Source organism: Platichthys flesus, chromosome 15, assembly GCF_949316205.1.
Source record: "Platichthys flesus chromosome 15, fPlaFle2.1, whole genome shotgun sequence".
Taxonomy (NCBI): Eukaryota; Metazoa; Chordata; class Actinopteri; order Pleuronectiformes; family Pleuronectidae; genus Platichthys; species Platichthys flesus.
Window position 1 is genome coordinate 5,396,901 of NC_084959.1, and position 15,543 is coordinate 5,412,443.

Consider the following 15,543-nt stretch of genomic DNA (forward strand, 5'->3'; position numbering starts at 1 on the left):
CCAAAAAGACTCATAAATATATGTTTATTTTTTAATCATCTCATCAACGTTTGATTCGTCAAAAACTTGACCTCGGTTCAAAATATTTACACAAGTCAAAGTAGGTAATAAATACATCTGCTGCACATTCAAGTGGACCCGAGCCAACCTGAGTTCCCTGCTGCCTGTTTCACTACTTCTTGCTGCTAATGTGTCTCCAACCCTTGGTTTGACTTTATTAACTTTGAATCAATGAATGAATCAAACAGGCACGTTCAAGTAATAGTGGGAAAATATGTTTTTTGTAAGCTATTTGCAATGTGCGTGCAATGGGTTTGGTAGTTTAGTTACTGATTTTCTTTATGATGTGAAGGTGATTAATAAATAACTGCCCTAAAATAACAGCAGATTAAAACACCAGGAACGATTCCTGACCAAAAATGACGTATGAGAGGCAGAATCAACGCAAAAAATGAGAAAATTATCTAATGAAACAAGAATTAAAGTAGAAATAGACCTTACATCACACACAATATATATATATATATATATCTATATATCTGGGGGTGATTTGTTCTCTGAGAGTCTTCGGCTACATTTTCTTTTCTTGTAAAGTTCCTGAAAGGCGATATGTTAACTTGGACAATGCGGCTCCAGAGAGTCGCTGTGCTTTGAACAGTGACAGTAAACACAAACCGCTGGTCCCCACACGGTCAACACAGGTCCCACAACTTGAGAAATAAGAAATAAAGAACAGACCTAAAAAGGAAACATTAACTAATAGCTAATTTACTGTCTGCTGGAGAAAATGTGCAAACAGATTGAAATCTATTTAGACCTTTTTAAACCTGATGACCACACAACTGACATTTAAGTTCATATATTGCTACCACACACAGTAATCAGACTTCAGATGCACACACACACACACACACACACACACACACACACACACACACTGTGCAGTAGGGTTGGGCTCTGTAAAAACCAAACAACCGATTTGAAACAATGAGTCAAATTCACACCAGACCGGTGTAACGCCTTTTACCATTAGTTGTCGCTCTTTATCCAGCAGAGGCTACATGGAACACAAATTCCAACATGGTCAAAACCATAATAGACACTAGATAGAAAGATGAATACAGAATAAGTGTTTTCACTTCCACACGTCTTTCATCGGAGGCCTCTCATTTTATTTAACGTAACTATAATACAGTTGTTAAAAAGCTGTTAAATGAGACTGAATCATGAAAACTGAGCATCACACTACTCTGGCTTACCGTCCTGGATGTGTTTATGCTTCTCACTTTCTGATATTTATGAGTGTGTGACATCTGATGCTAGAGAATCTTAACGTGGTTTCATAAGGGGACTAATTGGCGGAGGTGTGCCCTCCACCATACAAGTGTTATTTATTATGTTGTCCTACTTTTCAGGATTAACGGTGGTTAGAGGCTGTCTGCACAGTTTGCTGGTGTAGGTTCATTTTTAATTTGCCAGAACCTGTCATGATCACAAACCAAACCAGAAATCGACCCAGCTCTAGTACACAAACACACACACACAAACTTGTTGAAACTAAGTCCTAAAAACACAAGTTTTTGGATGATTTGTTTCTAACATGTACGTCAATGAAACAAATAATTTCTATCAATATTTCAAGATACAGATTTTTTCCAGTTTTTTGCTTCATGTCGTGGCTAAAGAGCAAAAGCCGTTGTTTCTCACGTTGTTACAAACACACACGTCGCACCGAGCCTGCACTATGTGTGTGGTTGTGCGGACGTCTTTTCAGGCTTCGGACAAACTCAACTCACAATTCAACTGACACATTTGAATGGGTGTTTCCTCTGTGGAATTCTCTCAGAGGGCGACAGAGACGGAGAAGGAGAGACGATTGGAGCAACTGTCAGTTTACTCTGATCCTCCCTCAGGACCGTCCGTGCGTCCATCTTTCTCCCGTCGGTGTGTGTGTGTCGCCTCTACGTCCCACCGTTGTATGAGTAGTCTGCCTTGTTGTGCATCACCAGCTTATTGTCCACAAAGTAGAAGCTGTCGGACTGCGTCTCGTACGGGTGCAGGATCATCTCCCGGACTGAACAGAAACACACAAACAAATCACAGTGGTCAGAAGAATGTCCGACGTTCCAACGTGGGAACAAGACAGATAAACTTATTTTATTATTCGATGCAGGACTTATGTTCAGGAGGTTCCTCCTTCCCTCATTCCTTCACCATACATCCTTCTTCCCTTATCCCTATCCTCGTCCCTTCATCCTCATTCTCTCATCCCTACCTTCATGTTAACCTGCATACCCTCATGTAAGAAGAAAGATGGCTGGATGGAGAGAATGACCATGATTTACAGGTATGTGTAGTGGACTCAGGAACAAAGACTGCAGCATTATCCAAACATTAACCATTACAGTGCCATGTCAATGCCTTCAAAACAGATGCCTCCTTGCCTCTAAAGATATTTTCTTTATGTGTGTGTGTGTGTGTGTGTGTGTGTGTGTGTGTGTGTTTGTGCGTGTGTGTGTGTATAGACTTACTGACGTCCTCGGACAGAGGAGGGAACTCGTAGATGTGTTCGCAGGTGTTCTTGCTGCTCGGCATGCAGAAGCCAAACTCAAAGTCGAAGCTCTTGAGCAGCTTCTCTCTGAAATAATGTCTCTCGATCATCCTGAAGTTTTCTATGGGCAAGTCTCCGACGGTGAACTCAACGCTGCCGGCAAAAAGAAAGAGACATAGAGGTGAGAGAGACAGAGGAATCCCACAGACAGAGGACAACGCATTTATTCTGTCTCTGACTAAAAGACTGACACGCGTTCTCACTTACGTGGCTCCAACTTGCCGCAGCCGGAGGAAAGCCGGGGTGAACTGGTAACGGACAAACCGGCCGGCGTTCGGGTCGATGTCCCTCTTCTCCCCTGATTTATCTGAGGTGAGGATTCGTTTGGGATGGAACAGAGAAAAGAGAAATAAAATATTTTCACACAGAGAAATTTGGATGTAATTTAACATGACGGTAGGTAGATAGATAGATAGATAGATAGATAGATAGATAGATAGATAGATAGATAGATAGATAGATAGATAGATAGATAGATAGATAGATAGATAGATAAATACATAGATAGATGGATGGATGGATGGATGGATGGATGGATGGATGGATGGATGGATGGATGGATGGATGGATGGATGGATGAATGGATGGATGACTTGCCTGTGGGAGGTTTGGTGATTTCGAACAGCACCGTGCTCGTCTCTATGTCTCTGATCTTGAACCTGGTGAAGTCGATGTTGTAAATGTTCTCGTCCGGGCTGCACAGATAATCTGAGAGAGAGAGAGCGAGAGAGAGAGAGAGACGAAGAGTTACACACTTCAACGATATAATTAAAGAATATACAATATTATATTAGACCATGTTAAACTGAGCTCAGATATAATGGTGGATTCGGTTTTATGTTGAGAAAAACAAAACTGAACCATCATAAAGTTAGAAAATATACTGTGAGTGGACCAAGCGAACAAGACAATAAAATCTAAGAAAGTGGTTACACTGCGAATAAATGCTCAAAAGCTTTAACAGAAAATCCTACAGAGCAATACATAACTTTTCTAATAATAACATTCATTCTGCTAAGTGCAGTTTCTAATCCTACTCAACTTTTAGACAGATGAGTCGTATTCAAAATCATGATGAAAAAACTGTGTTAGAGCAGCCATTTCCTTAGCAAACACAATCACACACACACACGCACACACACGCACACACACACACAAGAAAGAGAAGCTGGTTATTTTCGATCCTCTAATCCTTCCTGCCCTCGCCAGGCAGTGTCACTTCTTATTAGCGTCCCCCAGCAGGGCAGACACTTCCTGCTTCTCGCTTGATCCAGTGAAAAGACTGGTCAGGACGTGTAACAGCCCCGTGTCTCCATCATCATCATCATCACCACCGAGGCTGCTCTCGCCTCGCAGCCACGACGCTCATAGAGAAAGTTTCTTTTTGGCAGTTTCAGAGATTTGTGTGCTGATCACTGCAGAGACAGATACTGTGAGTTTAAGAGATCAGTAAACACACGTCTGATTAAAATGTCATGTCCATCTATCAGCTCAGTGTCTGTTTACTTGTCATTTGATGTCAACAGATCTGTGGCACACACACACACACACACACACACAACCGCTTGTTGTTTATTTCATCATGACCATCTGGAAGATTACTCACGATGCGCCTTATTATACATCCACCAAGGAGTTTATGTCTGTTTGTTGGTTTGTTTGTTTGTTTGTAGGACTGATTATGCAGAAAAAATTCGTAAATAAATATCCATGAAAGTTGGTCGAACGATGTCATATAAGAACAAATCGGTAGATCCCCAAAGAAGAATCGCACACTAGAGTCTCAGTCTGTTGTCAACTCCATTTCCTGTGTCCTTTGTGAGGCGAGTGTTCCTGACAGCACTGATCTGATTCGCTGTGTCCTTGTGACGCCTTTCTGCTCCTCTGTCAATGTGAAGGCTTCTCTGAACTCATCAGTCCTGACTATGGAGCTGCAAACACACACACACACACACACACACACACACATACGAAACAGAAAAACAAAAACACCCTCAGCAGCTTTATATTTTCAATTAATACCATCTACTGTCTGTGCCTGTGAGCAGCGGGGACCAATACTAACAGTTGCGCATGGACGTGTATTGGTGTGCATGTGTACGTCTATGTGTGTGTGTTTATGTGTGTTATATACTACAGCTGGAGTTGTCTTTGTCTTTTCACTAACCCACTGCTAATTGTTCCTTTTGGGCTTCACGATGAAGTCCCATGAAGACACAGAGTTGGAATAAGAGACAAACATTTTTATTATCTGCAAGTGTGTGCGTGTGTGTACGTGTGTGTTTGTGTGAGTCTTGTAGTAAACTTCATTCACAAACACAATCTCTGTAACTCACAGTCATCTGAGTAAATGTTGAATCCACTGAAGCTGCTGATGAATTATGCAACACATTAAGTTGACTATAAGCAGCTAAAGCCTTGTATGTTTGTGTGTGGGTGTGTGTGTGTGTGTGTGTGTGTGTGTGTGTGTGTGTGTGTGTCTGTGTGTGTAGTTGTGTGTCTGTGGGTGTGAACTCAGCAGTCGTACGCAGAGACAGGAAGCTCGTCTGCAAAACCACTTCTTCAAACTTACTCCACACCCCAACCCAACATCAGCAGGTTTTGAAATCCTGCGGCGACTTCAGATGTTCTCTCCACTGAACAAGTGCATCAAACTGATGATCCTGCATTTCACACTCACCACTTAAAGTTACATCTGATTTGCATTTGAGCTACATCTCCATCCCCCGCTCATTGGTGTGCAGACTCTGGCTCAAAATGCCAAAGATGGCGGTATTTTTATCCTGGACATAACAATAAGCAATGCATTATATTTGAGTGGAGGGGGACTTTAACACAAAGCATGACGTGGTGCATAATTAACAATCTGTCAACATAATAAGAAAGCCACACACACACACACTCACACACTCACAGAATCGTGTATCCATGACTTCAGAGAACATTACATTAACTTTCATTTAACTTCTCTAACCTTAGCTGAAGTTACTCCCTGCCAAACCCTAAGCTAAACCTAACCCAAACCTCTTGCTGTTGTCGTTCATGTTTTCTAGCTGCAGATCTATGAAATAGATCTCTTCAACACATGTGCATCACATGACCTAGAGTCATCCAAAATCAACACTCCTGAGCTCCGTGTTGCCCGTTCATCCAGATAACACTAGGGACCGGTCAGATTCTACCTTCCAGAGCAGCAGTTTAAAATCAGCTGCACATGAATCCATATAAAAAGCTCAGAAACACAACGTGCATGCAGGCAAACATAACAACTGACAGTGAAAATTCTGATCTAGTTCAGTCTGTCCCATTGGAGTACACACTTGACAGGTCTATGGAGCCTTTATAGTCCCCAACTACCCTAACCTCTACCTGCATGTCTTTGGACTTTGAGAGGAAGTCACACTACCTGCAGAAGACCCACACTGACATGTGGAGAACATGCAATTCAAACCTCCTGCTGTGAGGCAACAGTGCAAACCTCTTTGGCTCAACTTGTTGATTATGAATCATGATAACAGCAGCCTGGATATACCCAGCTGATGGGGACACTCTATTCCACACTTGATACACTCATTGCATCATTCACATTGAAGTATGTACTGTTTATATCCTGTTTATGTATTCATATCTTTATAGAGCTTTTAGTCTGTATGGTATGTATATTGTCTAATTATTTCATTCTATCCTAATCGGCATCTACAAGACAGGATCTCATTGTATTGTATTCTTCACTTTTAAAGGAATTACCTCAGTCTTGTCCTTCTGTGACTTCCTGTTTTATTTTGAAAGTGACCTTCCCCGTGTGTCTACTGTTGTTTCACTTCCTGCACCAGTGTGTTTCCCACCTTTGAGAATGGGAGCTGGTCTCTTCGGTGTTACACCTGTTAACTCCAGCACTTTGTCCCTGAGCTCTCACTCACGCTCTCCCTTCATCTGATTGGTTCCCTCAGCTCTGATCCCTCGTCTTTCACAGAGTCTTAAATAATATCTCTAACCAGCAAGTTCCCTATATTTGTTAAAACAAGATCAACAAGCTGCTCTATGATAAACACATGATGCATCGATTCTATTCTATATAAACTTGAGTTTCTTGTGTTTTTGTCGAAGTACAGCTGAGTGTAAAAACAGACATGATGTGTCACAGTCTCTTCCCCTAAGCTCTGTGTGAACTGTGATGAGGTTTGATAGGATGCTGCAGTAGAGGCCTGATGCATTTCGCCTCTGCCTTACGACCTGAATTCGCCTGTCACTGACCACAGCGCCATGGAAAAAATAGAGAATGATGATGACGGGAGGAATAGAGCGGAGGTTCACTGATGGACGGACGTGGAAATCAGACGTGATTTCACACAGCGAACAAGGGGTCGAATGTGTGAGGTTTTCTTCTTCATATCTGTGATGGGACTTTGTCATTGTCCTCGAATAACGTTTCACATACAGTAAATAAAGTCGCATCACCTGCCGCCATGTTTAACTTCACAGCGTGGAGTATTTAACTGCAGCAGCACAACACCAGAGCAGAACAATCCTCCAGAACTGCAAGGTTCAGTGGGTAATAGGACCAGAGTCTATTCTCACACACAGGTTATTTTCATCTCAAACTGAAAACCTCACAGGCAAGTTCACACGGTTACATTTGACTCAGTGATTCTGTCGCTCAGCTGACAGAGAAATATGTCGAGCCACCATGAATCCTTTTCACAGAACTCAGGAAATGTCACTTAAACAGAATCATCATACACTGGCCACAGTTCTGAAGTTGTGAGCTTCTGGTTTCAGGCACGATTTGAAAGGATACAAATAAAAAGATTAGAAGCAATTTGACGATTAGGCCGGAAACAATATCGCGATAACTACCTACCACGATATATGTCAAATTATTATACTTTAAATTAAGTTTAAAGACAGATTTTTGGTCCTGTGTGAATGTGGTGGTTTCAAACTCTTCTTTATGACCAACAGTTTTGTAGTCGACATATGGCACCTTCAGTTATATTCCTGTTAATGAAAATGATATGATTATTGATATTGTTATAATGCCCAGTTATTCATCATCCGAACAGTTGCATGTCAACATTTCATTAATGAAAAAGGCTCATCACATTTTCTCGCACTCAATGTGATGTTTTGTCTTGTTTTGTTTTGTCACTTTACAAAACTGAATCAAAAGTAAACTGGTTTCCTTGAGAAGATGGAACCAGCCAATGTAAAAAGCATTTCTGCTTCATCTAAACACGAATAACGAATTTTTCAAGCCTCCGTTGGTTCATTTCCTGTCGGCTGTTGAGTATTAAGCTTGGAGGCAGATTAAGATTCTCTTAAAGAACAAATTAGCCTGCTCTGTCCGTGCAAACCTTAATCACTCTCAGCCGCTTGCTTTGGTTACCAGATGAGCGTCAGGTACATCTGAAAGTGACTTTCATGAGCATCGTTCTTCTCCTGTGAGACTGACACAGGCAGCGAGCAGCTTCCAACAACAACCACTGAGTGAAAAACACAAAGTTTGACTCGAGCCTGAGCCGAGCGCCATGCCACTCAGAGAGGAAACTTCAGCTACTTGAGAATGAGCAGCAGCAGACGAAGGAGCCAGAAAACAACACCAGGGCCTCAGAGAGCTCATGTTGTTAGTGTCAATTCTGACGGCGACGAGTGACAGCACAGCTCCTCTTTTAAACTGGGGAGCGGCCAACAGACATGAAGAAGGGTCGGGGGGGAACAGAGCAGGCATGTTCTTCTGGCTGTAACCAAGGGAAGATGCTTTGTGTTGCTGTAGTGATTCAAGCACGTGTCTGTGTTGCTGTGGTGATTCACACATGCCTCCTCCTCCTCCTCCCTCCAGCCGTGAGGTTGTGACATGAGAGAGGGAGAGTTTCCGACACCGTAATAAAGTCCGGCGTGGGGGACAGAGCCATTGTGATGACCCTGTGCTTACACAGCCTTAGTTACTCTCCTAATTATTAAGTATTAATAACTATACGTAAGAAGAAAACAGAAATACAACAAAGTGCTTCAGAAGGCAGCAATTAGAACAAGTAAGTCAAACAAATTGTTGATTTAAAAGAAATAGTTATAAATGTTTAAAAAAAGATGATTTTTTTATATTAGTATTAATATTAATATTATTATTATACCGATAGCCAAGGTTTGTCATCTGTATATAGTTACTTTTCATACTTTGATTTATTTTTGACTTTTACGTGTTTAAGTATAACTTACAGACAAGTATTCTATATTTTCTTTTTCTATCCTTGCTTAAGTTAAAACTCTATCACTCCTCGTATAACAGCACTGAACACTCTCCTGTTTCCTGCAAGGATTATTGTGGGTCCCTCACCACCTGACTGCAGAGTGAACAACAGGATACAGCTACACAAACACTTCCAGGTTGGATGAGGCCTCTTAGATTTCTGCAAAGCACACGTCAGCTTTCTCTCTTTATCCGAAACTGAACCAGACGTGAACTCAGGCGAAGAAACCTCCGTGGATCGTAACCCCTGACTGACCCCAGCACCTCACTCTGCACCTTCCTCCAGCCGAATAACATCACCCGGAGGTGAAGTAAAGCCGTGGTGCCCCACAGAGGATGATGTGATTAAAGAGGATAAAGCGTTGTGCATGTTCGGCAGTTACCTGACACCTGGCTGCACTTTCTCCCAGGTACTTTCAAGGAAGCACCTGAAACATGCTCATAATTTAGCTCCCTGCAAATCTGAGTTTTGAGAAAGGAAAAAGGTTTTTGGGGACAGCATTGGAACCAAATAAATTGAATATGACCAATAAGATAAAAAAAAAGTGCACATCAAGAAATAGTTAACATTATATATCAAACTAATCTATATCTCTATTTTATATTGAAAACAAAAGCACTTTTTGCCGAATCTTTGAACTATTTTCACATTGTGTTGTCAATTATCTTTTGGGACTTCATTAAAGGATTATGTAAATATTATCTCAGTGCAAAATGATTTGACTGTAAACATATACAAGGGGTCAGAATCCATTTCTCAGGGTTTTAAGACTCTACAACTTATATAGACACTAAAAAAGTAACAAGACTGTCCGAATGTACAATGAACCTTTTTAGTGAGAAGTAGGAAACTCTTCTCTACTTTTTCATTTCTTATCTAACCTTTATATTTATGTTTACTACATTTCATACATTTTTTGACAACATAAACAAACAGAAGTATCCGGGGGTGCAGGGGGGCTTCGTGGAGCCTTGGTAGGTGACACATTGAGGGGACATGAGGTGACACCTTAGCACCTTTGTCCTCCTCCTCCTCCCTCTCATCCCCAATGAACTTACCCTGCGTGATCCTCTGCAGACCCAGCACATCCTCCGGGCTGACCACCGCGCTGGCCAGCAGGTCCTCCTCCGTGGTCATCGGGACCCCCACGTCGGTCGAGTTGCATCCCTTCTTCACCCTCATCGCCGCAGTGCGCCTCGGGCCGTCTCTGCCGCCGCTGTCCGCGTCTCCGCCGGCGTCTCTGGCCGGATTACCAGCGACAGGCTCCTTGGCGCTCGACGGGTCCTGGCTGTTGCCCCGGCTGGTGCAAGAATAGCTCATTCTCCCTTCCTCCTCCTACCCCCCACCCTCTCTGCCAACCGAAGATACAAAGCAGTTGCTCCCTCCCTCCCTCCCTCCCTCGTTCCTTGAAGGATGCACAGTTGCTGTCTGTTATCCGGTGCTTAATTCAAATCCGCTTCGTCTTTATGAGCCTGTCTCCTCTGCAGACGCACTCCATGCAAACTTCCCCTCCTCACTCCTCCTCCCTTCCTCCCCTCCTCTCTCCTCCTCCTCTCTCCTCCTCCCTCCTCCTCTCTCCTCCTCCCCTCCCCTCCTCTCTCCTCTCCTCCTCTCTTCGCCTCTCCTCTCCTCTCTTCCTCAGACGGAGCCCCTGTTGTGTGAACAGCAGCTGGAGGCCTGCTCAGTTTGAAATTTAAAAAATAGGCGGCAGATGGTCGTTGATGCCCGGTAAGGGGGGGGGGGGGGGGGGGGGTCTGAGGTCTGAGCCCTCCAGCAGAGAGGCTGACAGAGCGTCTGGTGCTTCTTCGCTACAATTGATGGAGGAGGCTCAACAATAAATGATGATCTAACAGTCATTCATAACAGTGTGTGTGATATTCATGTTTAAAAGACCTACATCTGTTACAGTCGCATTATGGGGAAGGTTGAGATAAGGTTTGGGTTCATGTTCATATCAGGTTAGGTTTAGGTTTAGGTTAATGTAACTCTCTCTGTGTGTCTAAGTGTCTGTGTTTGTTTGTGTGTGTGTGTGTGTGTGTTTGTGTCTATTGAGGCCTTTCACACATTGCAAACCTCAGTGAAACAGGCCAATGTAATTCTTTGTTCTGCTACAGTTACATTTTGAGACAGGTCTTTATTATAGGTGCTTTGCACATACTTCTTACGGCACTATGTGACACACAACATTGGCCTGTAAATATTCTATTTGATAGAGTTATTGTTGCTTTCACTTTTTTTGGAAATGAACTGGTAAATTGCCTGTGTCGCGATTAGCTGCAAATAACCACAGACAGGCGCCAGCGGGAACAACTCTGTGAGGATCTAATTCTATTTCTTTCTTTCTCTCTCTACTGATGCATGTGGACTCTCTGCATGAGTCACTGCAGATCTCAGCCACACATGACTCTTCATCACCACCATGTGAAAAACACCAGTAAATACAACAGACTGACTTAATTTTCAGAGTAGTACAGGTGTCATCCTGGATTTAATTTTTTTCAAACCAGCATTGACTGAGATCAAAGTCATTAAGAGTCATTAAGAGGCTGAAGATTCCCTAAACTAATTATAACAGTAGACACGGAAACATTTGGAAACATTGCACCCTAGAGGTAGTCCTCCTTTACTACAGACCAGTCTCCAGTTATAACTTGGGTTTGGCCTTTTCTGGGCACCTGCAAGATATAGGAAGGAGTTTGACAGGTGAATATGCAGTTTCATTCACTCCAGAGGCCAGTGCATCAGGTGTTGTAGTTCATATGCTGATCAAAAAGTACCTGCAGAGTCACAAGATACTTTTTTTTCTGGTTCAGAAGTGGGACCAAAGTTGGAAAAAGGCCAAACTTCCAAACTTAAATATTCAATCATCAAGTTCACAAAAGGAAAATGAATTCAAGTGCAGCTATAAGCGTAGATAAATAGATAGCTTTTTAAGTTTTAGTGTGTTCCTTTGTTATCTTGTAGGACATTTTTGTGGCAGTCCGGTGTGTGTCTGTGTCTGTGCTGCATGATGGTGTTGGCGTCTGTGTAGCGTCTATAGAAGCAGGTGAGGTTTTGTTACATGTGCGATGTCTATGTGCACACAGAGCGTCGGCTATATGGCCACTGTGGGCTCTTCACCCCAGCCTGCTGAGTCCGCTCAACCCTTTGTCACGTCTGAGCTGCTGGTGCTAACATCAGCAAAACACACACACACACACACAAACACACACACACGTACACACACACACCCACACAGAGAGACACACAGGTACACACATGGACACACCAGGGACACACATGGACATATGCAACAGTCCTGTGTCACATTCTCACCTACACAAAACCCCTGTGATCAGGAATGTCCTCCAGAATAATTTGTTGTGATATGATTTGTGATATGCTCACGATATACTCTCTCTCTCAGATAGATCTGTCTCTGTGTTGCAGACACAATCCTGGAATTACAATCTCACACACACACACACACACACACACACACTGACAGAGAGTCTGGGCAATGTGCTGACCTCAGTCTGCCATTCCTAAATGTTTATTGTTCAGTGCAGCTAGAGAAGAGAGGAGGGGGTACGTTCAGCTACCTACCGGCTAACCTCTCTTATCTGGTTGGCTTGATTGCTTTAATGACCCACTGAGGGACTCTGTAAAATACCAGAAGATGTTTTGAATAATTGAAAGCGAGGAAATCAGGCAGCCAATCAGTCGAAACAGTAACAAACACATCGACTCTCTTCTCTCAGCGTGTTCCGCGTCACGCTGATGCATCGACACGGCAACAGGTCATGAAAGTCGAGCTGCTAATTACAGCTCATCAGTCGATGCCAAAGCGAGGCTGGTGCTGCCAATGAGGCCTTTCCATCGCTGCCATCGCCCCCTGCTCACCTTCATTGATGATTTATTCACTGGTAGAGATTTTCCCGAAATAGCAGCAGATACTTTCATTCACATTTCAACCTCAAAGTATACGACACACGCATCACAATGACCTCTGCTGGCGTTCAAGGATGATGAATCAAGTTCCTTTTTTTTAGATCAATAAAGCAGCTTGATTAGATTTTCAACAAAGCCACCATCTTTCTTTCTTTCTTTTTTTTTTTTATTTCTAATGTGCTATTTAAGTAGATTGTTGTGGCATCATTGCATATGGTATTCATGTTTCAGGAAATCACATAGCCGAGACAACAAGCGATCCAAGTCTTGTTAAACAAAAAGCAGACGTCTGATACACATATTTTAATGAGCAGGGACACTGGACTGTTAGAAAGGAGGTTACTATACAAACAATACACAACACAAACAGTTAAACAACAAATAAAACACAAGCTGTATCCTAACACAAGTATTTTACATACAGCGTATGGATTACAACTTTTACATTATGGTTGATATTTTTAATAAATGTAATTTATTGTAGTTTAGTGGCATTTAAACACTTAAAAACACAATTTTACAGTGAATTTTACAAGTGATAGATCAAGTTTCAAGTTTGTTTGTCACATCTGGTGCAACAATAAAAGTGTTGGACAAGGACAAGTCAGCTCAGCAACGCATACAAGAGCAATAGTTACAGACAATATGATGCAGGAAAAGAAAGACATTTAAATAATCTGAGTCTAAATAAAGTAAGAGAAAACCACAGTGTTATTTCAAAACATGCTCTCAGTGAACGTGATTACAAAAAAGGTTGAAACAATCCTGCAGCAGACTGAGAACTGGAATCAGTTGTTGTGGATTTACTTTATAAACAGCAAAAGTAATGTGCTTTGCCTCTGCTCTGCAGTTATAGCAGAGCCCCCCCCTTTACATATACAGTAGATTTACCACAGAGTCATAGGTAATGCAGTATGGACGTTCAGCCTCTTTGTGCTCGCATGAATCATTGTGCGTCTGTGTGTTAACCCCTCTGTGTTGCACACAACAAAACAATGGAGTCCAAAGCAAAGTGCTGACATGGGTCCAGGCTGGCCCACCCCCACCGGCCCCTGCCACCCATGGGTGTATATATACTCCCTTATACACCGTCTCTGCAGACCATTCAGTGGAACTCTGCGACAGACAGCTCACCAGTTTAGGTAGGTCAAATTAATTCAAGGTAACAAGACAGGACAGTTTCCCAATCTATGGACATGATGGAGAATGAGTCTATGAGTATGAGTGAAGACAGAGGGATATTTGTTTTACCTTTACTGCTAAATAGACGGTGAAGGAAAGAAAATGGAAGATTATAAGTGTTTAATGAAGTATTTTGTTGGAGTTAATTGCCTGAACACAGAAAACAGGGAAGTATAAGCATCAGAGAAATTTAGGCTACAACCAAGAGTGTCAGATTAAAAGATTTAGATATTTGAGATTGGGGAAGTTTTGTGTTGTGGTGTTTTTAGCCATCCCCACCCTGAATAATGTGTGTTTCTCTACAGGTACTACTGAAAATCAGGAGAAAATGGCTCTGACTAACCCCATGCCCATGGGCCCTTGGAAGGTAAGCATATACCATACTACATTACCCATGAGCACATGGAGCAGGAAGAAGTTTCTGAGCATGTCGAGGCACAGCAGTGTTCCAGCTGTGTTTATGTACTGTTTTTACAAACTGACCTGCCTGTGAAGATATAATCTCCCGTCTCTTTCTTTCGTGTTTCACAGATCACCGTGTACGACCAGGAGCACTTCCAGGGCAGGCGTATGGAGTTCACCGCCAACTGCCAGAACATCATGGAGTGTGGGATGGAGAACATCCGCTCCCTGAAGGTCGAGTGTGGCGCGTACGTACAAGGCTTCTCCTTACTTTTAGAAATACCAGAGCAGAATGAAACACTGAAAAAGATGGGTTGAGGAGTATAAAAGTGTGTGGTAAGTTTGTGTTTCCTTGCTCGCTGACTTTGTCAATTCCCCTTTCTTCTTGCAGCTGGGTCGGCTACGAGCACTCCAGCTTCAGCGGCCAGCAGTTTGTCCTGGAGAAGGGAGACTACCCTCGCATTGAGGCCTACAGTGGCAGTAACTCCTACCGCATTGAGAGGATGATCTCCTTCAGGCCCATCTGCAGTGCTGTAAGTCTAATAAGTGACACAGGAACAGCCCTCGGTTTACTTTACTTTGTTAAAACTCCTTCCTCCTCCTCTGCACAGAACCATAAGGACTCCCGCATGACCATCTTCGAGTTGGAGAACCTGACAGGCCGTCAGTTCGAGCTGTCTGACGACTACCCCTCCCTGCAGGCCATGGGCTGGATGAACAAAGAGGTTGCATCCATGCACATTCAGAGTGGAGCGTAAGTCCCAGGACATGACATTTGATGAAGTTTTACACAACCTAACATCAGCTGGATGGATATTTATATCACTATCTTATCTTATCTTACCGTATCTATTTACTTCTTCAGATTCGTGTGCTACCAGTACCCTGGATACCGTGGCTTCCAGTACATCCTGGAGAGTGACGTGCGTGGAGGCGAGTACAAGTGCTGCCGTGAGTTCGGATCTCACGCCCAAACCTCCCAGATCCAGTCCATCAGGCGGATCCAGCACTGAGAGGGAAGCGTGTCTTTTACTCTTCCTCTTCACCTCTTCATCTTCCTTCTCCTCTCCCTCTATCTGAAATTCCATCCCTCGCTCCGTTCCTCCTCTCCCCCGACCTCCATCTCTCTGGCTCCACTGGTCCGACAAGTCAGAGCAGGATCCCAAGCTG

General features: G+C 43.0%; 2 protein-coding genes across 2 annotated transcripts; one reads left to right on the forward strand and one right to left on the reverse strand.

The window, feature by feature from the left end:
* Positions 1-21: 21 nt before the first annotated feature.
* On the reverse strand, positions 22-10,246 carry unc119b (unc-119 homolog b (C. elegans)). The gene is made up of 5 exons (XM_062405994.1): positions 9,918-10,246; positions 3,209-3,319; positions 2,819-2,918; positions 2,532-2,704; positions 22-2,074 (listed from the first exon to the last, which is right to left on the reverse strand). The coding sequence occupies exons 1-5, from the start codon at positions 10,177-10,179 to the stop codon at positions 1,962-1,964; spliced, it is 759 nt and encodes a 252-aa protein (XP_062261978.1). The 5' UTR covers positions 10,180-10,246; the 3' UTR covers positions 22-1,961.
* A 3,598-nt stretch (positions 10,247-13,844) lies between these two features.
* LOC133969481 (beta-crystallin A1-like) lies at positions 13,845-15,386 on the forward strand. Its single transcript, XM_062405996.1, has 6 exons — positions 13,845-13,931; positions 14,277-14,338; positions 14,503-14,621; positions 14,765-14,906; positions 14,985-15,127; positions 15,239-15,386. The coding sequence occupies exons 2-6, from the start codon at positions 14,300-14,302 to the stop codon at positions 15,384-15,386; spliced, it is 591 nt and encodes a 196-aa protein (XP_062261980.1). The 5' UTR covers positions 13,845-13,931; positions 14,277-14,299.
* Positions 15,387-15,543: the final 157 nt, after the last annotated feature.

What these genes read in the sequence shown, in the direction of transcription:
- unc119b (XM_062405994.1), bottom strand. Translation starts at nt 10,179, where the DNA reads ATGAGCTATTCTTGCACCAGCCGGGGCAACAGCCAGGACCCGTCGAGC. An exon ending in TCTGCAGAGGATCACGCAGG is followed by an intron (nt 3,320 to 9,917) that starts GTAAGTTCATTG and finishes TCTCTCTCTCAG; the next exon opens with ATTATCTGTGCAGCCCGGAC. An exon ending in TCCTCTGTCCGAGGACGTCA is followed by an intron (nt 2,075 to 2,531) that starts GTAAGTCTATAC and finishes GTTTCTGTTCAG; the next exon opens with TCCGGGAGATGATCCTGCAC.
- LOC133969481 (XM_062405996.1), top strand. Translation starts at nt 14,300, where the DNA reads ATGGCTCTGACTAACCCCATGCCCATGGGCCCTTGGAAG. An exon ending in TCAGGCCCATCTGCAGTGCT is followed by an intron (nt 14,907 to 14,984) that starts GTAAGTCTAATA and finishes TCCTCTGCACAG; the next exon opens with AACCATAAGGACTCCCGCAT. An exon ending in ATGCACATTCAGAGTGGAGC is followed by an intron (nt 15,128 to 15,238) that starts GTAAGTCCCAGG and finishes TTACTTCTTCAG; the next exon opens with ATTCGTGTGCTACCAGTACC.